The sequence below is a fragment of the Onychostoma macrolepis genome, chromosome 05 (assembly GCF_012432095.1).
Source record: "Onychostoma macrolepis isolate SWU-2019 chromosome 05, ASM1243209v1, whole genome shotgun sequence".
NCBI lineage: Eukaryota > Metazoa > Chordata > Actinopteri > Cypriniformes > Cyprinidae > Onychostoma > Onychostoma macrolepis.
The window spans coordinates 35,232,652-35,256,364 of NC_081159.1; the positions used below are offsets into that span (position 1 = coordinate 35,232,652).

General features: G+C 37.5%; 1 protein-coding gene across 6 annotated transcripts in view; it reads left to right on the top strand.

Annotated features, from left to right (window-relative positions):
* Positions 1 to 23,713, top strand: part of rgs3a (regulator of G protein signaling 3a) — a 220,927-nt gene that overhangs the window by 61,569 nt on the left and 135,645 nt on the right. For 5 of the 6 annotated variants that reach the window (XM_058774668.1, XM_058774664.1, XM_058774666.1 and 2 more), the window contains one exon: positions 128 to 239. In XM_058774668.1, the coding sequence (XP_058630651.1) occupies positions 128 to 239 (112 nt within the window). Of the gene's footprint in view, positions 1 to 127; positions 240 to 14,539; positions 14,558 to 23,713 lie in introns of those variants that run through there. The other variant, XM_058774669.1, reaches the window with a different exon arrangement.

A 23,713-nucleotide genomic window follows, 5' to 3' on the forward strand; every position in this document is an offset into this window, starting at 1 on the left:
AGATAAGTTAACTATGGCTGCATGTATCACATGTGTTGTATATGACTCCAAATGTTTTTTTGAAACATCTGCATTTGATCCTTTTTTGCTGAATTCACACACTCTCTCTCTCTTGCTCTCTCTCCAGGTAACAATCTTTATATACTCAGATCTGATGTTGGTTACCAGAGAGGATGAACTGGGACGATGTAACGTCCTGCAAAACCCACTGTATCTTAGACAGCTGCAGCTGCGGGATGGTGAGTGATAACTACACACATATTCACACAAATGCACAAACATTTCCCATATTTCCTACTCTTCAGGTGTTTGTCCCTCAGTGTCGACATTCAATAAAAACTCGCTAACTAGCACATTTTTAGGAAAGGTGATTTGCAAAGATTAATAAAAAAAACCTTATACTCCTTGTGTAGGTGAAGCTGGTTCATGAATGATTCGCGCGGACATAGACGTTTAGGTAAATTGGGGGGAGGGGGCATTCCCTTCAAAAACAAAAGTAATCCACTGCGTTTTCAGCGGCTCAGATGTCGGGAGTGAATGAAGACTGCTATGTTTATTATTACATCCAACATTCTTGTCATTCTTGAATTCTTCAACATTCTTGAGACATTCTTGTCTACACCTGCTCCAGTGTCGAAACAACTGCAGACTGTTTACAGCTCACTCAGGGCGGGTCTGTGATAAAAATGGCCGTGTCAGTCAACAATTGTGGGAGGGGCCTTGGCCTGTGTGATGTACATCTGGCCAGAATCTTAGACTGGCTTGATCTGAGAAAGTGCTAATGATTTTGGGTTTTTAAAGAGGGCATAACACACAGTTTCACCCAATCTCATGTTAATCTTGAGTACCTATAGAGTAGTATTGTATCCTTCATATCTCCAAAAAGTCTTTAGTTTTAACATATTTATAAAAGAAAGATACAGCTTTACGATTCTCTCCGAATAAAGCTGAGCTTCTGGAGGCGCCGTGGGCGGAGATAAAGAGTGACAAGCACTTGGGCGCCGATTGCCAACAAAACAGAGACATTTGATGCCGTTTCACTTACTGTCTGCAGTTCCGAATCATGACCGGGATCTTTTATAGCTGGGACCACTCCTTCTTTCGGTATCAAACGATGTGCAAATCCAGCGTCGAACTGGGCCTTGTTTATAAAATGTTTGTCAACAAACACACTTGAGAAACTCCATTGCTGCCCCGGAAAAACAAACTCCATCCACTGTTCATGTAATGCTGGGTTCTTCGGGAAGCTGAACAAGGTTATCTTTCCCTCACAACCAAAATCACACTTCTTTAGAGACATTCTTCCCGAGTGAGTCCGTGCAGCCGAATGAAGCGCGTTTATGGGCATGCTCTTGCTCTCGCTCTGGTCGATGCGTGCACGTTCTTCCGGGAGAAATGCCCATATAAGCAGTTCCACCCTTGTTTACGTCATGAAGAGCCATGATCGAAAAAAACTCTCTCTCGAGCCCTTGCCCCTTTTGAGGTCTGACGCTAAAGTGCCCTTGCCCTTCCGGAGGTCTGTGCACACCACTGTTGGTAAACACAGAGAAAAGTCCAGATACAACGTTGTGTGTGGTTACTGAAGAGTGATTGTAGCTTGTAGCTGCAATAAATAGTGCTGTTGTGCAGAATTTGTAAAAGTTATGTAACGCAGTAGTTCTCAACAGTGATTCCTGGAGCCTCCCAATAGTGCACCTTTGTATATTTTATTAATCAACCTTCTTAACACACCTTAAGAGTCCAGTTTTTATGTAGCCTGTTGATTTTTGTTCATGGTATTCAGCTCCAATAAACGTTTGCAAAAAAAGAGACACAGGATAAATGTTTGATATCATTATTAACAGAGGTGGAAAGTAACTAATTACAAATATTTCGTTACAGTACTTGAGTACATTTAAAAAAAAAAATCTACTTTGTGTATAATTAAATTGTGGTACTTTTACTTGAGTAAAATAAAACTACAGTATTCAACTTCACAACATTTATTTTTCTCTAAAAGTACAAAGTACAAAAAAAAAACCAACAACAAAAAAACAAAAACAAAGAAGGCACCGATGGAGAAACAGATAGTGATGGGTCGTTCTTGAACGATTCGCTCATTTTGAACGAATCTTTAATGCGACTCGGGAAGAACGAGTTGTCTCGGGGAATGATTCGCTCAGTCGCGCATACACAACATCCTATAGGTTCTGCACTGAATTAGTTCACCTGTTTCGAGTCTTCGGGTTTTTTGAGTCGTTCGTTCATCATGTGACAGCCCCATACGCGTAACCTATGCAGTCTGAGCCGGAAAGAGAATTGATTAGTTCATCTCTCGAGTCTTCGGGTTTGAGTCGTTCGTTGATCACGTGACAGCCTCATAAGCTAAACCTATGCAGTCAGAGCCGGAAAGAGAATTGATTAGTTCATCTCTTGAGTCTTCGTGTTTGAGTCGTTCGTTCATCATGTGACAGCCTCATAAGCTAAACCTATGCAGTCCTGTGTAGACTAAAGACCCAGGTAAACAATGAATTAATCTTTTCTGTTTCTTATGCCATTATAGTTTTGTATTGTTTGTAGTGTGATCAACGCTTAGATGTGTTAGGGAAGTAGCATGTAACATTTTAATTATATTTTGCTAAAATGAACGAAATGAACGAAATGACTCAAAAAAAAAAAAAGATTCATTCATTTTGCTGAACGAGACTCAAAGGTCCGAGTCAGTAAAATGATCCGAACTTCCCATCACTAGAAACAGAGCGAGCCGGCGTTTGACGGGCAGTTTTCAAACTCCTGGGGTGGAGCCCTGCGTTTCAGCCAATAACAGACAGGTCTGACTCAGGTGCAAAACCAATCAAAACTTCCAGTTCAACTGGGCCGTTCAAACCACGCTTTGCTTTGACTGTCAATCACTGCGTTGTTGTTTTGACGAAGCTAAAATAACCTCAACATTAACAACAACATTTAAATAAGAGCACATGCATTTTTATGTGCATCTGGCTGATAGATCAACCATGATGTATCTGTCAATCAGATGCATTTGAAATCACTTTTTCTGTGCCCGCGCTTTGGATGTGTGTGCACATGGGTGAAGAAATGAGATGGTCTATGTATGACCGGACTATTTATACATATCCAAAACGAGACGATGTGAACATCACGGAGCGCTGAACACTCTCATGCAGTGCATGTTTCATTCATACTCGAAGCCGGAGGGCGCTTTCCTGCAGAAAGTGAGTAGCCCCAGAGTGCACCCTGGACGATGGGGCGGGGTGACATGTGTCACTCCGCCCACCTCCAATTTCATTGGTTTGTGATACAGCAGAGCTTATTGGTAGACGTTTGCACATGAGCATTCTTTTATATAAATTTTTATGAACGATCTGCGCTATTTGGCTGTACTACAGAAATATTAAGTGCTAACAACAGCGATTTTAGTTAGAATCAATTAGCAAATGTGTTTTTTATTTTTATTTTTTTACTTATGACGAATTAGTTCGATTAAGTTCCTATCAAATGCTTGGTGACGGCATCTCCGAGTACTTCGGGCAGAACAGAGCTGTGTAATATGAGCGGCTCACGAATTAAGTCTGGGGAACAAATTCTTAATTTGTGGCCATGATATAGTCCTACCTATGCTATAGCACGTTAAATGAGGTCAGATATTAGGCTACTGCAGTTTTCACAGTACACGAAGCAGACATACTTTAACATTGAGCAGTTTTAGCTGGGCGATGCTGATAAAAATGATTCGCTGTTTGAGATTTAGCTGTTTTGTATAATGTATATTTATATGTAGCCTATATTCTTTATTTTAGGATCGGTGGATAAGCAAAAACTTAGGATATGATGATAATTCGCTGTGGTTCAGTAAGACATAGGACAAACCCACAAATTGTTTTATTTTAAAGAACAACTGCGGTGACAAATAAGACAATAATACAAAATAGCCCATCAGCGTGAACTGGGGTTTTATGTGTGGATAATGGGAATAAAAACCTTGCTGAAACTATATATATATATATATATATATATATATATATATATATATATATATATATATATATATATATATATATATATATATATATATATATATATATATTTATTTATTTATTTATTTTTTTTTGCATATAAGCCTATTTTAAATGTTTTTATTTAATAAAACAGCTGTTATTAAATCTGTCCTACAGCAAATATTATTATTAATGTGCTTTAGTGTGCATTTAAGTAAATAGGCCTAAATGTTCATATATTTTCTCTGCAACATGTTTATTTATACTTTTATATATAGGCTATATGCACAAATTTAATTACTGGTTTTGTGGCTCAATCCTTTAAAAATAACCAGGGATCACTGTACTATATTAGGCCTACTGATTTTAGATTTTTAATAGTTATTATAGTCTTTAATAAATAAAAAAAATAGTAATCACAGAGAAGGTCTCTTTTACTTATTGGTACCTATTGCACAGATTTACCGCTCTGAGTGATTTAATATTCAATAGTTATGCAGGTCTATATGGCTACAATGATCGAGTGTTAATAACTGAATCTAAATTCATCCCGTACACAGATTAGAAGACACACACACACACACACACACACACACACACACACACAATGAGGGTGTTTGGATACATAAATAATTTGATTTTTAATGTCTAATGTCACAGACACTTATTTACTATAGGAACCTTTAAAAACTGTAAGAGAATCAATAAGGAAACATTGAGCTTGCCATGAAAACATTTTATTAGCACTTTATAACCTACAGGTTTGTGACGCATTGAGCAACGTATGCTATAACTCATCTCTTTAAACAACAACAAAAAACAGTTGTGCCTTAATAGTAAAATCGTCCGCTTATGTTTGTGTTTGTCCATCTCTAAAATACAGTAAATTATCATCATTTGCGTATAAAATCCCAACTTAGTGCTGATCCGCGGCCTACCGATCCTCAGGGAAATATGAATGAAACGCTATTCAGCCTGAAGAACCAGGTGCTGTCATCAAGAGTTTATTTGTAAACAATGACTTCATCCGACTAAAATTACCATGGTTACTAAACAGATAATAATTAAGATAGGCCTATTCTAGAGTTAGCACATAATATTTCTGTAATATGGCCAAACCAATTACAAAATCGTACACAAAGGAATGTGCATGCTCGGGCCTACACCAATAAGATTTGCTGTATTATAAACCAATGGAATTGGGGGTCCATCATCCAGATTGCACTCTGGAGTACTTGCAGAAAGTCCAAAACGGCCTAGTAGAAGTAATATATAATAACTTATGATGTGCAGGAAATCCCTAATATGGACAAAGGCATCCTGCTATCGCTGTAGCTAAAAAAAAAAGAAAAAAAAAAGGTAATTTCAGGTTATTTCGAGGTAATAAATATAGTATATGAATAATGCAGTGGTAATTGACATAACATGTATTACAGTATAGAAACTATTCTGCCTTATTATGTGTTTGTATAAACCAATCCTAAAATTATCATTTGGAAAATACTGCAAACAATATATATATATATAATATATTATAGAATACAAATGATTGGTTATCATCCAGCAGTGTATTTGATTTCTTAGGCTTTATTTTTTCTTATGTCTTTTAATTGGCTGTCAAACAGACAAAAGTCAAAAGTTGCTGAAATGATGTTTATTTCATCATTTCTGAAATGATGTTTATGCTCCTACGTGTGGAGTAAAGAAAACAGAGCACGAGTCTTCTTGTGATTGAATGGTTTAAAGTCATATTAAAATGTGCACAAAGGAATCAGTAAGAGGAATCCAAATTTAAATTTTATAACAAGTAGACGATTCCTGACCTTAAGCATCCTATTCCAGAATTTGAATAGATTTTGGATTCCCAAGCCTAGGTATAGGTTAACATGTTAAATAAAATGCTTTTTTTTTTTGTCCTACCGAAAATGTGCCTGGGGAATTGGAATTGGAATCATTTAAATTCAAACGATGTACAATCTTACCCATACCCCACATTATTTTTTACTGGCACCTTTCTATTCACACTGTTTTAGACCCTTTCTTTTAATTTAAACCTTCACTTACCCTTCTTTGCTTTTGCCCTTCTTAAAAACAACCAAATAATCTTATACGTGAATGTACTTTTCAAAATTAGTTATAAAACAGTTGCTTCTGGCAACAGGAATAGGTAGCACGTTTGCTTAACATAGCGTTAAACATGACAATTTTTGAGACTTAATATCACGTTTTGCTCCAAAATCACTATATAACATCAGTTGTGTTTGAAACCGTTAGCTTCTGTGGTTCCATGTTGCTTATCACAGTGAGACAGAAAATATTTTTTTATAAACTTCTATACTGTGATACAAGTTATGTCAATTAGCATTGCATTGCAGTTGTGTGTTTATTGTCTTCCATGTTTCATCAGTCAAAGCGTCTCTCTCTGCATGTTATTCAGCTGTAGGAATATCTGATGCATTTGTCCATATAAGGGATTTCCTGGGTCTCACTTGTGAAACAGACATTACAATACATGGGTGTTAGGGTTAACCCTGCTCCATAATGCTCACATCGTCTCATTTTGGGTAAAAATAGAAAAATAATACTAAAGTACTTTGTAACGAAGTAACTTGGGTAGTTTTTCAGCAAACTACTTTTTTACTCTTACTTGAGTCGTATTATTTTTCAGTACTTTTACTTTTACTCAAGTAAATTATTCCTTTAGCAGCAATACTTTTACTTGAGTACAATTTCTTAGTACTCTTTCCACCACTGATTATTAATCACATTGGAATCGAAACTGGGAATCGAAAAGAATCGGAATCGATAAGCGGAATCAGAATCAATAAAATTCAAACGATACCCAAACCTACCTTTGTGTATATATTTTGTATATATCTTTTTTCATCTTTATTTTCCAGTTTGTTGTTTCTTTGCTACTTTGTATTTTTTGGGTCTTTGGTGATTACACTGTATATATTTCTTCACGCCATCACTCGTGGACTTTTGTATATATCCGCAGTGCTGTAAATAAACTACACCTTGCACGAAAGTGCTATTGTGGGTAGAGCCATCATTTTTACATCTTTTACGGACACTTCCCAATCGAGTTGGTGGTTCTCGCAGTACCACAGTCAGGTTCAAGGAGTAGAAAAGAAAATTGCATGTGTAGAAGGAAAATCTGTGGAGGTACTCAAGGTCTTCCTTGCAAATACAGATTAAGTTGTAGGTGCGCCTTTAGTCAAGCTTGGTTAAGATCTTGGCTCTCCTCAGGATCTTAAGGGAGACAGAAACCAAGACAGAGGATAACAAATTGAATGATATTGTTTCTGAGGGAAGGACATTCAGTGTATGGTCTCAATCCTTTATCTTTCTGCTGGAGTGCCTTGTAAATATATTCCTCCATGGCCTTTGTTCTGGCAAAGAGGCAGGCAGAAGACAGACGGAGCAGTGAGGAGGTACTGTAGTTACAAAGCTCCTTGTGAATTTAAGACATTGCGGAAGGTGGAGGGATAGAGATCTTGTGATCAACATTGGAACTGTTAATGGAAGTGATGAAGACAAGTAGAATAGGTTGACAAAACCGAAGAAGGTTGACAATGCTCAGAGAGAGAGAAAGAGAGAAATAGAAAGACAAAAACATCAATCTCCCCAGAAGCCCAGGACAGTACGAGAGCATGTTGAACTAGTCAAGATCAACCAATGATGTTAGAAGTGGAGCCCTTAAGGATAAGTAGTGGATGCAATTTTGTATGAAGGGCCCGATCTGCAAGATTAGGGGTTCTGTTGGATGTGTGTTGTAGCCTGTACCCAGAGGTAACCCCACTACAGAATGGATGAAAAGGGTCATGGTACACTATACTGGAGATGAAATTCCTCACCGAGCCAGATTTTGACCCGAAAGTGTCAGCATAGAATAAAATAACCGTTATACTTAGTGATGAGTATAACAGTAGTGCAATGAAGTTAGCTTACCACCATACGTAATGGGTGGATCAGGCACTCAGGCAGAGCATAAGGATGGTCTGATGCTGCACAATACAGGCAGAGATGGTTTTCCATTCATCTATTGTGCTCAGTGGGAGAGAGGTGTAAGAAGCTGAGGTGCATGGGTTCCTACAGAGCACGATAACAAAAAGAACTAAACTCTTCTGCAGCAGCAGAATGAGTGAGGAGTGGACAGTGCAAAGTGGCATGGACTTGCTGACTTCATATGGTGGGGTACTGAGATGGAGTGCTGGATAAAGTTGGAGGTGACACCTATGAGACGTGATGAAAGCCACCTTATTCAGTCTACTGGCAGCTACTGGTTTGGATCAAAAGGAAAATGGAATCACAATAGGAAACACAGCTGTGGATGGCAGGGAAAACATGAATGTAAGAAGCATGATAAAGTATCCCCTGTAAAACAGGGGAAGGCAACGTCTGTCCTAGAGTGCCGCTGTCCTGTACAGTTTAGCTCCAACCCTAATCAAACACACCTGAACAAGCTAATCAAGGTCTTCGGAATTGCTAGGGCTGCAGGCAGGTGAGGTTTTTTCAGGGTTGGAGCTAAACTCTGCAGGACATCGGCACTCCAGGACGGACGTTGCCTACCCCTGCTGTAAAAAGTAATGGGAAAATTTGAATGTCAGAAGTATCATAAAAACAATAAGAAGAGATGGATGAGTGTCAACTCAATTATTAAGTATAAATGAGAGGAAGATCTTGGACCTGGAGAAATTGAAGAAGGACCATGAAGCTAGAACATTGCAGAAAGTATATGGTCTAAAATAGACTATCTATTTTAAAAAGCCCTAGTTGTAGACTAGACAATGTGGTATTTAAGGAGTCTGTGATTATCTGAGTAATAGCTGACAGGTATATATGTGGTTAGAAATCAAGGGAGAATGAGCAGAGAGTGGGAGGAGGCTGGGAGTCTGATGGAGGTGTGACAAAAATACTCGTGATACTGCGCTATCTTTTTACACTTTTTACACATTATTGATGCTTAAGAAGGTCACACACTATATTAGAAATCAACAGGATGTAAAGTAGCAGAATGATTGGTGTAAAAAGTATTATTTTGTCTTATGTAATATGGAATACCTGTTTATCTTAATCGGGCAGTATAAATACATTTTGTTCAATGTTATTTTTTTTAAACATCTAGCAGATTATGCTTAAGGGAAGAAAAATGCACTCATCTTTTATTCATGAACATTCCATCCATATACGAACATTACAGAATTATGTTAGATAAACAAAACTGTAAAAGAAGCTGTAAATTGAGTGGTGTTTAATTCACGTAGTCTACCGGTGCATGTTCTTCAGAATGAGTATGGCTAAATCCTGTTTTATAAAATGTTTTTGAAATATTTTGTATAATCCCACAATGTTTTTTTTTATTTTTAATTTTTAATTATTTTATTGTATTGTATTTTATTTTTTATCTATTTTATTTATATTTATTTTTTTTTAACATTGAGGCTTTTGTTTCCTTCCTTTGGGGTGGGAAGGTAGGGGAAAGGATGTTATAATGAAAAACGTTCTGATGAAACAAACATTATATGCCACTTGATATGCTCATAAATAAGCCAAAATATGTTAATGTCATAGCACGCTCTAAAATTGTCAGAGAGCAAAGAGTGACATCTGCTGTTGAATTTAGATATTTATTTTAAACTTTAATCGTCACACTCTTAAAGCATTTTGTTTGCCAAATAAAATATTTAATATGATTTGGAATTAAGCATTTTTGAAAATGAATTCTTTACACCATGCATTGCCAACTTTTTTCCCAACAGAAATCTTTACTTTAAAATATTAACTTGAAGTACCCCCCTGAGATTTTAAGCTAAATTCAACAAGCATTTTGCATTTTTATAGTTCTCTGAAATTCTGTAGAGGAGAGTGGGTTGTCACACTTTTTATTTCAGTGAATTCCAGTGATTCTCAGTGTATGTCAGTTTCTTTTTAGGCATACTGACATATTGACAATGAGCATATACCTTATCCATATACTCTATGTTCTTCAGAGTGTAATTCTGCCAGATTGTCTGGGATAAAGAATAACAGTTAAAAAAAAATAAAAAATAAAAAAAAAAAATAAAAAATATTATATATATATATATATATATATATATATATATATACATATACATATACATATACATATACTGTATATGTAAGCTTTATGAGAAGTGGTTGACTTCATGCCGATGTCCTAAAACAACTAGTACAAATGCATGCTGTTGTAAAGTGTCCCTTTTCTTTCTGGCTGGAATAGGGTGAAGGTTGAGTAGCAAATATCATCACTTGCATGTAAAAGCCATTCCATAAATGTCTTAACTAATTTAGTGAGATCAGTGAGTGTGTATGTGCGTGGGACAGGATGACAGTCACAGCGCAGCAACAAAAGAACCTGCAGGTGTCTCACACACAGAGGACTGTACAACTGTCTCCTCTGATCAGTCTCTCTGTTAATTGTTTGAATAATGGCATTAGATTGGTTATATAAAAAGACTGGAATAATACATTTTTGAATGTCAATATTTACCCAAATGGTTTTACAGATCATTATTTATGTGCAGTTGAAATTAGTTTAAAAAAGTTACAATAGTTGCTATTAGCAATCTTAAATAATTGCAAGATGCAGTCTTCTGTAAAAATGTAATTTATAGTGGGTTAGTTGGAGAGAACATAATTATGAATCATTGGTGCACTGGAGTTTTTTGTCAAAATTACACAGCTCTTACTGAAAAAAAAAAATGCAATTAAAATTACGATAACACTTTCCATGAAGCCCGTATTTATGATACATTATAAGGGTATTCTTAAGGTATTATAATGAATGCATAATGCATTATAAAAAACCTTATAATATGTTATAAAATCTCATGAATAATCATGACAACAATTATAATACATTATAGTACTTACGTATTTGTAGATTTATTATTAAATCTACTTCATTTATAATGAGCTTGACATTGTTTATTTAAGATCTGCACAGTACCTTACTACATCTCTTGAGTGCAATGTTTATATATATAACTAATTGTATTAGTAGACTTAGACTCCTATACTCAGTATGTCTGTTGAGGAACCATCAAAATAGTGTTAGCATACAGTATATTCAGCAGACACACTACTAATACTCTCATGACTGCTAGTTGACATGTAGTTGTAGAGTTATTTATCAACAGCTGTCTAAAGGGTGCCATCAAACTGATATATATATATATACACACACAGTGGGGCAAAAAAGTATTTAGTCAGCCACCAATTGTGCAAGTTCTCCCACTTAAAAAGATGAGAGAGGCCTGTAATTTTCATCATAGGTATACCTCAACTATGAGAGACAAAATGAGAAAAAAAAAAATCCAGAAAATCACATTATAGGATTTTTAAAGAATTAATTGGTAAATTCCTTGGTAAAATAAGTATTTGGTCACCTACAAACAAGCAAGATTTCTGGCTCTCACAGACCTGTAACTTCTTCTTTAAGAGGCTCCTCTGTCCTCCACTCGTTACCTGTATTAATGGCATCTGTTTGAACTCGTTATCAGTATAAAAGACACCTGTCCACAACCTCAAACAGTCCAACTCCAAACTCCACCATGGTCAAGACCAAAGAGCTGTCAAAGGACACCAGAAACAAAATTGTAGACCTGCACCAGGCTGGGAAGACTGAATCTGCAATAGGTAAGCAGCTTGGTGTGAAGAAATCAACTGTGGGAGCAATTATTAGAAAATGGAAGACATACAAGACCACTGATAATCTCCCTCGATCTGGGGCTCCACGCAAGATCTCACCCGTGGGGTCAAAATGATCACAAGAACTGTGAGCAAAATCCCAGAACCACACGGGGGACCTAGTGAATGACCTGCAGAGAGCTGGGACCAAAGTAACAAAGGCTACCATCAGTAACACACTGCGCCGCCAGGGACTCAAATCCTGCAGTGCCAGGCGTGTCCCCTGCTTAAGCCAGTACATGTCCGGGCCCGTCTGAAGTTTGCTAGAGAGCATTTGGATGATCCAGAAGAGGATTGGGAGAATCAGATGAAACCAAAATAGAACTTTTTGGTAAAAACTCAACTTGTTGTGTTTGGAGGAGAAAGAATGCTGAGTTGCATCCAAAGAACACCATACCTACTGTGAAGCATGGGGGTGGAAACATCATGCTTTGGGGCTGTTTTTCTGCAAAGGGACCAGGACGACTGATCCGTGTAAACGAAAGAATGAATGGGGCCATGTATCGTGAGATTTTGAGTGAAAACCTCCTTCCATCAGCAAGGGCATTGAAGATGAAACGTGGCTGGGTCTTTCAGCATGACAATGATCCCAAACACACCGCCCGAACGAAGGAGTGGCTTCGTAAGAAGCATTTCAAGGTCCTGGAGTAGCCTAGCCAGTCTCCAGATCTCAACCCCATCGAAAATCTTTGGAGGGAGTTGAAAGTCCGTGTTGCCCAGCGACAGCCCCAAAACATTACTGCTCTAGAGGAGATCTGCATGGAGGAATGGGCCAAAATACCAGCAACAGTGTGTGAAAACCTTGTGAAGACTTACAGAAAACGTTTGACCTCTGTCATTGCCAACAAAGGGTATATAACAAAGTATTGAGATGAAATTTTGTTATTGACCAAATACTTATTTTCCACCATAATTTGCAAATAATTCTTTTTTTTTTCTCATTTTGTCTCTCATAGTTGAGGTATACCTATGATGAAAATTACAGGCCTCTCTCATCTTTTTAAGTGGGAGAACTTGCACAATTGGTGGCTGACTAAATACTTTTTGCCCCACTGTATGTATGTGTATATATATATATATATATATATATATATATATGTGTACAGTATATATATATATATATATATATATATATATATATATATATAAAATGTTCAAAGCAAATGTGTCATATTACACATTCATCTGATCTGATATTATGGCTGTTTGAGAAAAAAAAAAAGTTGTTATTATTATTACTTATAAGTGGTTGTTGTCTGCTTTAAAGGTCCCATGGCATGAAAATTTCACTTTATGAGGTTTTTTAACATTAATATGAGTTCCCCTAGCCTGCCTATGGTCCCCCAGTGGCTAGAAATGGCGATAGGTGTAAACCGAGCCCTGGGTATCCTGCTTCTCCTTTGAGAAAATGAAAGCTCAGATGGCCCAATCTGGAATCTTCCCTTTATGTCGTCATACGGGGAAAGGTTACCTCCCCTTTCTCTGCTTTGCCCGCCCATGAGAAAATGAGCTACTACCGTGCGAGGCGAGCGCAATATTTTTTTTTTCCTCGAGAGACATCATGGCTTGCAAATGAGCGAAGCATGGCAGTTGCTTAGTGTTTGGATATACAAATGAACACCAAAGTATTTTTTTTAGTTCCTTCATCCGCGCCTAGCATGGCTAGCATTAGCAACATGATAATAACTGTAACAGCATACATAAACAAACCAACTAAAGTACCGTATCCAGACACAATATTTTAAAGTAACCATTCGGAGACTCCCTGCTGTAGCCGCTGAGTTGCAACTTCTTCATCCGGTGCTTCTCCATCCGGATCTGATTCTGGGTCAAACTGAAAAGCTTGAAGGACTGCGTGTCTACGAGTCATTGCGATACATCCACTGTCAACATTAGCTTATGGTAGCGCAAGCTGGTTAAGGCCACACACCCACCCTCCACCTTGCCCCGCCTTTCTCCTCCTCATTTGAATTTAAAGCTACAGACACAGAAATGGCACGTCCTAAGGAAAGCTCATTGTGGGACTGGCTCGTAGTGGCTGAAATTCTGCACCAAGGCTGAATTTCGGGAAAGAGACTTAAGATACAGTACTAGGGACCATTTAGGCCTATATAAAAGCATCCAAAAAGCAGCATGTCATGGGACCTTTAAGTAAAGTAACATAAGTAACGTGGCAAGATATGAGATTTATAATACATTATTACTATGAGAAATATAATCAATTGTAACTTAAGCGGATGGACCGTGTTCATTGTGTGTTATAAATCATCATACTCTTAAAAGCTATAACCACAAATAAGTAACTATTATAATACATTAAAACTGTTCTCATGAATATTCATGAGATGATACAACATATAAAGTTATTTATAATGCATTATACATTCATTATAATGCCTTAAGAATACCTTTATAATGTATTATAAATACGGGCTTCATAGAAAGTGTTACCAAACTTACACATGCTGAAAGATGTGAAAGAAATTAAGAACACAGAAAATATGGATGAAAAGGGAAAGACAAAGAGAGTAGGAATAATTCACTCAAAATTAAAATTTTGTAATTTATTCACCTTCATGCTATTACAAACTTAAATTTTTATTTATTTATTTTTTGCTCTGCAGAGCACAAAATAAGATATAAGATCACTTTGCATGATTAACAGACCAATATTTAAGTGGATAATGCAACCACTGGAGTTGTATGGATTAGTCTTACACTACTTCTATGTACATTTTGGAGCCTAAAATATACTTTCTATTTAAAAAAGAGCTGAAACATTCTTCAAATATCTTTTTTCGTGTTCCGCAGAACAAAGAAAAGAAAAAGTTTGGATCAGCCTGAAGGTGAGTAAATGGCAGAATTTTAAATTTAATGCTATTTCTACTTTAATGTTGAGTGGAGGAAGGAAAGTATTTTAATGTTACATTAAAAAAATAAATAAATAAAAGTAAAAGGATAGTAGCAGGACATCTAACCTCACAGAAATGTCTATTGATTTTTATATTGAGTTGCGGGTATGAAAGACTTATTTAAAGATTTGCAAAAGCTGACTAATGAACAAAATAAATAATTATTGTTTTATAATTAAAGTGAGCATGAAAAAGTAAAGGAAATAAATATTTTTGTGAGAGACTTGGAGCTTTGTAACTTGTGATGTATAAGATCTTATACATGCACAAACTATAACACACTAGTAAAAGGAAAACATGAAAACACATCACATGACCCTTTTAAAAGTACCTGATGATCCTGGCAGATAGTATCCTGCCAATCAAAATGGGGTGTCAGACAAATCATACAGTACAATGTGTTAAGAAAATGTTGAATGTCTGTTGAATTTAAGGTTTTCTATCTATCTATCCATCCATCCATCCATATGTGTGTATATATATATATTTGTATATACACTGAACAAATTATAAACGCAACACTTTTGTTTTTGCCCCCATTTTTCATGAGCTGAACTCAAAGATCTAAGACTTTTTCTATGTACACAAAAGGCCTATTTCTCTCAAATATTGTTCACAAATCTGTCTAAATCTGTGTTAGTGAGCACTTCTCCTTTGCCGAGATACTCCATCCACCTCACAGGTGTGGCATATCAAGATGCTGATTAGACAGCATGGTTATTTCACAGATGTGCCTTAGGCTGGCCACAATAAAAGGCCACTCTAAAATGTGCAGTTTTACTGTATTGGGGAGGGTCCGAAAACCAGTCAGTATCTGGTGTGACCAGCATTTGCCTCACGCAATGCAACACATCTCCTTAGCATAGAGTTGATCAGGTTGTTGATTGTGGCCTGTGGAATGTTGGTCCACTCCTCTTCAATGGCTGTGCGAAGTTGCTGGATATTGGCAGGAACTGGAACACACTGTCGCATACGCCGATCCAGAGCATCCCAAACATGCTCAATGGGTGACATGTCTGGTGAGTATGCTGGCCATGCAAGAACTGGGATGTTTTCAGCTTCCAGGAATTGTGTACAGATCCTTGCAACATGGGGCTGTGCTTTATCATGCTGCAACATGAGGTGATGGTCATGGATGAATGGCACAACAATGGGCCTCAGGATCTCGTCACAGTATCTCTGTGCATTCAAAATGCCATCAATAAAATGCACCTGTGTTCGTTGTCCATAACATACGCCTGCCCATACCATAACCCCACCGCCACCATGGGCCACTCGATCCACAACGTTGACATCAGCAAACCACCCAGCCACACGACGCCATACACGCTGTCTGCCATCTGCCCTGTACAGTGAAAACCGGGATTCATCCGTGAAGAAAACACCTCTCCAAAGTGCCAGACGCCATCGAATGTGAGCATTTGCCCACTCAAGTCGGTTACGGACGAACTGCAGTCAGGTCGAGACCCCGATGAGGACGACGAGCATGCAGATGAGCTTCCCTGAGACGGTTTCTGACAGTTTGTGCAGAAATTCTTTGGTTATGCAAACCGATTGTTGCAGCAGCTGTCCGGGTGGCTGGTCTCAGATGATCTTGGAGGTGAAGATGCTGGATGTGGAGGTCCTGGGCTGGTGTGGTTACACGTGGTCTGCGGTTGTGAGGCCTGTGCAATAATCATGCTGTCTAATCAGCATCTTGATATGCCACACCTGTGAGGTGGATGGATTATCTCGGCAAAGGAGAAGTGCTCACTAACACAGATTTAGACATATTTGTGAACAATATTTGAGAGAAATAGGCCTTTTGTGTACATAGAAAAAGTCTTAGATCTTTGAGTTCAGCTCATGAAAAATAGGGGCAAAAACAAAAGTGTTACGTTTATAATTTTGTTCAGTGTATAAACACTAGAGAGGAGGTTATTTACTGTTAATTATTCATGTTTGTTTGAATAAGTCTGTCATGAAGTGAAGCTTTTATGAAAACTATCAAGTGCTTACTATTTCCGCAAATAAATAGCAGTTCAATATAATAGTTTGGGCATAGGATGTCCATTTTCCAAAAGTTGATATGGTTCTTTAGGGTCTTGATGAAAAGTCTATAACATGCTTTGGTTAAAATTTCTCAATGGTAGTGTAAAACAACACCGTTTTTACCCTGTCAAAAACAGCTTTGTTCATAGCGAGCCATTTAGTTGCATGTTCTTTTAAATGCTAATGAGCTCTTCTCACCCTGCCCCTCTCTTCCATTTCCAAATTCCCTTCAAGAACAAACGTAATCCACTGTGTCCTCAGTGGCTCAGATGTCGGGAGTAAATGACGATTGCCATGTTTATTATTACATCCAACAACAAAACACCTCAATCACTTAGGAAACATTCTTGTCTACACCTGCTCCGGTGTCAAAACAATGGCAGATTGATGACAGCTCATTCAGGGCGGGTCTGTGATAAAACCAAAGACTGACACCACTGTCAATCAACAATCATGGGAGAGCTCTGAGCAGAACTACGTAATTCTGCCAAGAATCTGTGAGCGGCTTGATACGAGAAAGGGTTTTGGATTTATTGGGATTAAAAAAAACAAAAAACACTGGGTGGACTTTTATCATTATAAAGTGGTTGTGTACACACACTGCCAACACACATTTTAGTTCAAACAACATGTGAAAGTGAATTTTGCATCTGATGACCCCTTTAATGTTAACCTTTAATATTTTTGTAATATACTAAACAAGTGGTTCACTGTGTAGTTTACAGCATTAGTTATGAGAGATTTTTTTTTCTTCTTAAGAAAAGCCTACCTGAAATATTTGCAAATTAATCCATCTAAAATCAATTTGTGTAATACTGTATATTTTCTGGGACATTATCATACTGTCTATGATGTACCTTATGCCGAGTTAACACTGCATGATTTTAGCCCCGATTTTCACTCGCCGACAGGTTTTGTGAAATCGTCAACAAATGCCCGAAATTGGAGGCAAATCAGTGCTCGTTCACGCGAGTGACAATCACGTGGTGTGAACTATCAACGATATGATCTGAGAGAATTGCCGATGCTTCACCGACGCCCGTGAAATATTTGGCATAGTAAATATCTGGAGCTGCCGGCAATTCAAAATCCTGCTGTGTGAAATTAGTTCTGACTGAAACGTACACCGGTGATGACCAACAGCCAATGAGAAAGCAAGATGCAGGGCAGCGGAAGTTTTTTGTTTTTTAAATTTATTTATTATTGTTAAGCAATTAGACATGTACAAACAACTTGGCAATATCAGTACATCTGTGCAATAGAAATGAGAATATACAGAACAGGTGCATGAAGAAATATATATATATATATATATATATATATATACACACACAATAAAAAGATAAATTAAACATAAAAGGGGGCTAGAGTTTTTTCCCTGTAAATCATATTCTTCTTTAATGGACAAAAGATTTATTGCATTTTTCTTTTTCTTCACTTTGAGGGCTATTGCAAGCTCATTATAAAATGCACAAAATGTTGGTTTTACTTTCAAGTACTTAGATTTGTGTATATAAAGTTTTACCAGCAGAAGTAGGCTATGTTACAAAGTCATCTTTGTTATTGTTTGTTTGGGGAGGACTTATTATAGACCACAATATCAGCGTGATCTTGCATTATTTCCTTATCACTTCTCGCATTTGTTTGGTTGTGAAACATAGTTTGTGGACCAGACAGAGTTGTCGGCGATTCTTCCTATTGTAAAGTCATGCAGTGTGTAACCTCCTGTCGCTGATCTATCATGCATTGTGAACACAGCAGCAACTAAATGCTATCTCAAATAGTCATGCAGTGAGAAAACAATGATGATCCGATGATTTTGAAAATCATGCCGTGTGAACTCTGCATTAAGTGTTCAACAGCATTTGTGTCCTGGACACAATGTTAATGAGGACCCTGGTCCTTATACACTTATTAGAGGCAATAACTGCTACCATACATCCATCCATCCACCAATCCATGTTATGCCACTGGATGGGCTAAAAACATTTTCTCAGCAGGAGTTTAGTAGACTATTAATTTTATGAACTATATATTGATTATATATAAATTATATGTAAATTGCACCTTTCTGCAGATTAGCAATCACAATAGGTTATATAGTGATTTAGAATGTTAATGAACTGAACTTTATTGTAAAGTGTGACCAACGTAACTAGAATTTTTAAATCAGACTGACTGCATTTGCACTCACTCAGGGTATAGTCAAGGTTCACTAAGGCACTTGGGTGTGTGTAACAGAGGCATTAATCAAAGCTTTACTCTGCAATTGAGCGTGCTGAGCTCTCAGAAACCTCTTGGCTCAATAGGGTTCATAAAATTCTTAGGTCTGAGGGACAGAACAAACAGCCACCAATCAGAGAAGGCTGCTATGAATCTGTCACCAGTGAGTGACACAGAGGTCCTGAGAGAGGATGGGGAGACAACCTGATGGGCAGCTGATCATGGCAACCTGAAATCGAAAACACAAATCTTGGGAAGTGTGAAGTTAGCTTTAGTGATGTGTGAGTGCAGGGGGAGGATATGGTGTGGACTTCAAACACAGCATATATATGAATTTGCTTTCTCAGAACTGTTGGGAATGAATTCCTTTTTGCACCTTGAAGGGCACTACAAGTGAAGGGTACAGTACTCGGCATAAATGAGTACTTCTGGGTGGGAAATTAATGGGGCTTAAGGCAAAAAGGCCCCAAATTCAAGACAAATCCAAACAAATTAAAAGTGTTGAGTGTGGCATTACATTTAGATCTGTTCACATTGCATTAGGTTTCTTTTTATGTGTTTTTCAGGATTTAGCCTTATGTTCAATCACACATGTTTCTGCTGAGCTTTTGAATACAGTGTCCAAACAGAGGCATTTAGATTGGTCACCACCACAGATTTGTTCAGAACTGGCTGACTGAAATCTGCCTTCTCACTTTCTGTATGCAATTTAATTTATAACCATTTTGCTTTTCATGCTACTAAAATAACCAATGTGATGTCTTGATTTTCTAATGTGTGAAAAGCAATAAACAATTCTTAGCTTATTTTTTTTCTGTGTAGCCAGAATTTAACATACTGTTCAACAACAATGTTGATATTGCAGCCCTACCCTTTTAATGTTTTCCTATTTTCTACAACCGAATTCCGGAAATGTTGGGACATTTCTTTTTTAATTTAAATAAAATTAAAACTAAAAGAATTTCAAATGACATGAGCCTCTCCTCTTCTTTTCAAAACAGTTTGAATACATCAGGGCATCGAGGTTATGAGTTTCTGGAGTTTTGGTATTCGTATTTTTCGTTTAATGATGCACCAAATGTTCTCTATTGGTGAAAGATCTGGACTGCAGGCAGGCCATTTCAGCACCCGGACTCTTCTACTACGAAGTCATGCTGTTGTAATAGCTGCAGCATGTGATTTTGCATTGTCCTGCTGAAATATACAAGGCCTTCCCTGAAATAGACTTTGTCTGGAGGGGAGCATATGTTGCTCTAAAATCTTTATATACCTTTCAGCATTCATAGTGCCTTCCAAAACATGCAAGCTGCCCATAAAGTATGCACTTATGCACCCTCATACCATCAGAGATGCTGGCTTTTGAACTGAATGCTGATAACACACTGGAAGGTCTCCCTCTTCTTTAGCCCGGAGGAAACGACACCCGTGATTTCCAACAAGAATGTCAAATTTGGACTCGTCTGACCATAGAACACTTTTCCACTTTGAAACAGTCCATTCCAAATGAGCCTTGGCCCACAGGACACGACGGCGTTTCGGACCATGTTCTCATATGGCTTCCTTTTTGCATGATAGAGCTGTAGTTGGCATCTGCAGATAGCAAGGCGGATTGTGTTTACTGACAGTGGTTTCTGGAAGTATTCCTGGGCCCATTTAGTAATGTCAATGACAGAATCATGCTGATGAGTGATGCAGTGTCGTCTGATAGCCCGAAGACCATGGGCATCCAACAAAGAATTTCGGCCTTGTCCCTTACGCAAAGAGATTTCTCTGGTTTCTCTGAATCTTTTTATGATGTTATGCACTGTAAATGATGCGATTTGCAAAGCCTTTAAAAACAACATTCATCAACATCAAATTTTCAAAGTATTCCACAATCTTTTTATGCACTCTTTCACAAATTGGAGAGCCTCTGCCCGTCTTTGCTTCTGAGAGACTCTGCCTCTCTAAGACATCTCTTTTATAGCTAATAATGTTACAGACCTGATGTCAATTAACTTAATTAGTTGCTAGATGTTCTCCCAGCTGAATCTTTTCTTGCTTTTTCAGCCCTTTGTTGCCCCTGTGCCAACTTTTTTGCGACCTGTAGCAGGCATCAAATTTGAAATGAGCTTATTTAGTGGATAAAAATGTAAATATTTTCCGTTTAAACATTTGTTATGTTCTCTATGTTCTATTGTGAATACAATATTGGCTCATGAGATTTGAAAGTCTTTTAGTTTTCATTTTATTCAAATATAAAAAAAAAAAAAAAAAACTTCCCAACATTTCCGGAATTCGAGTTGTAAATTTGTAATTTATTATATGGCGTTATAAATTACGTGTGGAGCTATTATTGTCAGCATTGAATGGGAAGGCAATTTAATAGCTTAAATTACAGGATCCCACAGAAAGTATTATTTCTAAAGAGTGACAGAAAAGAAATTTTCTACATCAATGTGTGCTCATTCTTCAGAAGAAAAGTTTGATTAGAAAAAAATGTCACATATTAAAGCAAGTTTCAAAGATGAAGGGACAAAATTTCCAAAACGAAGGTAATTTTAACTAGCAAAGCCCATACATGTAACCATGTACACTCAACACAATCAATAACCAATCATAAACAGAAACCAAGGGCAACAGGTGTGCTAATTAATTAACTAATGAATAACCATGGAACAAATGACAAACGGGAACCAAAGAACACAGGGAACAGGCAAAGGAAAGGTGCAACTTCACATCGTTTTGCTAAGTAAGTGATTTGGGAGGTGAACTAGGAGATGGGGAAGGGATGGTGAGAGTCAAGTCACCTTTATTTATATAGCGCTTTTAACAATACAGATTGTGTCAAAGCACTTAACAGTATCAAATTGGAGGATAGAGAGTCAGTAATGTATAATGATAAGATTAAACACTCAATTTTCAGTTAAAGACATTTCATTATTGAATTCAGAGATGTCATTGTCTAGCTCAGTTTAGTTTAAATAGTATCTGTGCAATCAAATCGGCGATAATCGCTAGAAATTTAGTGTCCCCAACTGAGCAAGCCAGAGGTGACAGCGGCAAGGAACCAAAACTCCCTGTGTGACAGAATGGAGAAAAAAAATCTTGGGAGAAACCAGGCTCAGTCGGGGGGCCAGTTCTCCTCTGGTCAGACGAAACCCGCAGTTCAAAAGTTTATATTTCTATTTTTATTTTGTTGCCATTTCTAATAATAATAGTATTATGTAGTTAGGCATTTTACTATATTTTTAATTATTTCGTTATTTTTAGTATTACTGTATTTTAATCGAGGTCTTCAATGGGGATATGTCTCTGGGGCTCATCTAGGTGTCCTGGTCTCCGCTGACAATCAGGGCTGTAGACATTATCTCTTGGTGCTGATCCACCATATGATCGGATACGGACTGAGAAACAGAATAGGAAAGAAACAGACAAATATTAGCATAGATGCCATTCTACTTATGATGTAACCAGTACATTGTGTGTTATGGGGAGTGTTCCTGGTTCCGGTTGATCTAATTAATGCAGCCTAACAATCCTTTAACGGATTTGAATAATAGAAGCATATTAGTGTGTTATGTGTAAGCCAGGCTAAAGAGATGGGTCTTTAATCTAGATTTAAACTGACAGAGTGTGTCTGCCTCCCGAACAGTGTTAGGTAGATTGTTCCAGAGTTTGGGTGCTAAACAGGAAAAGGATCTGTTTTTGATATTCTAGGTATTATCAAATGGCCAGAGTTTTGAGAACGCAGTGGACGTGGAGGACTATAGTGTGATAAAAGCTCGCTCAAGTACTGAGGAGCTAAGCCATTCAGGGCTTTATAAGTAGTTAACATGATTTTAAAATCTATCCGATGTTTGATAGGGAGCCAGTGCAGTGTTGACAGAACCGGGCTAATATGGTCATACTTCCTGGTTCTAGTAAGGACTCTAGCTGCTGCATTTTGGACCAATTGTAGTTTGTTGATCAAGCGTGCAGAACAACCACCCAATAAAGCATTACAATAGTCTAACCTTGAGGTCATAAACGCATGAATTAACATTTCTGCATTTGATGTTGAGAGAGGTCGCAATTTAGATATGTTTTTGAGATGGAAAAACGCAGTTTTACAGATGCTAGAAACATGGCTTTCAAATGAAAGATTGCTATCAAACAGCACACCTAGGTTCCTGACTGATGAAGAAGAATTGACAGAGCAGCCATCAAGTGTTAGATAATGTTCTAGGTTATTACATGTAGGGTTTTTAGGACTGATAATTAACACCTTTGTTTTTTCAGAATTTAGCAGTAAAAAATTACTCGTCATCCAGCTTTTAATATCGACTATGCATTCTGTTAGTTTCTCAATTTGGTGTGTTTCACCGGGCCGCGAAGAAATATAGAGCTGAGTATCATCAGCATAACAGTGAAAGCTAACATCATGTCTCCTGATAATATATCCCCAGGGTAACATGTAAAGCGTGAAAAGTAACGGCCCTAGTACTGAGCCTTGAGGTACTCCATACTGCACTTGTGATTGATATGATACCTCTTCATTCACTGCTACGAACTGATGGCGGTCAGATAAGTACGATTTGAACCATGCTAAGGCACTTCCACTAATGCCAACAAAGTTTTCTAGTCTATTCAAAAGAATGTTGTGGTAGATAGTGTCGAACGCAGCGCTAAGATCCAGTAGAACTAATAAAGAGATACAACCACGATCAGATGATAGAAGCAGGTCATTTGTAAATCTAATGAGAACAGTCTCAGTACTATGATACGATCTAAATCCTGACTGGAATTCCTAACAGATACCATTTTTCTCTAAGAAGGAATATAATTGTGAGGATACTACCTTTTCTAGTATCTTTG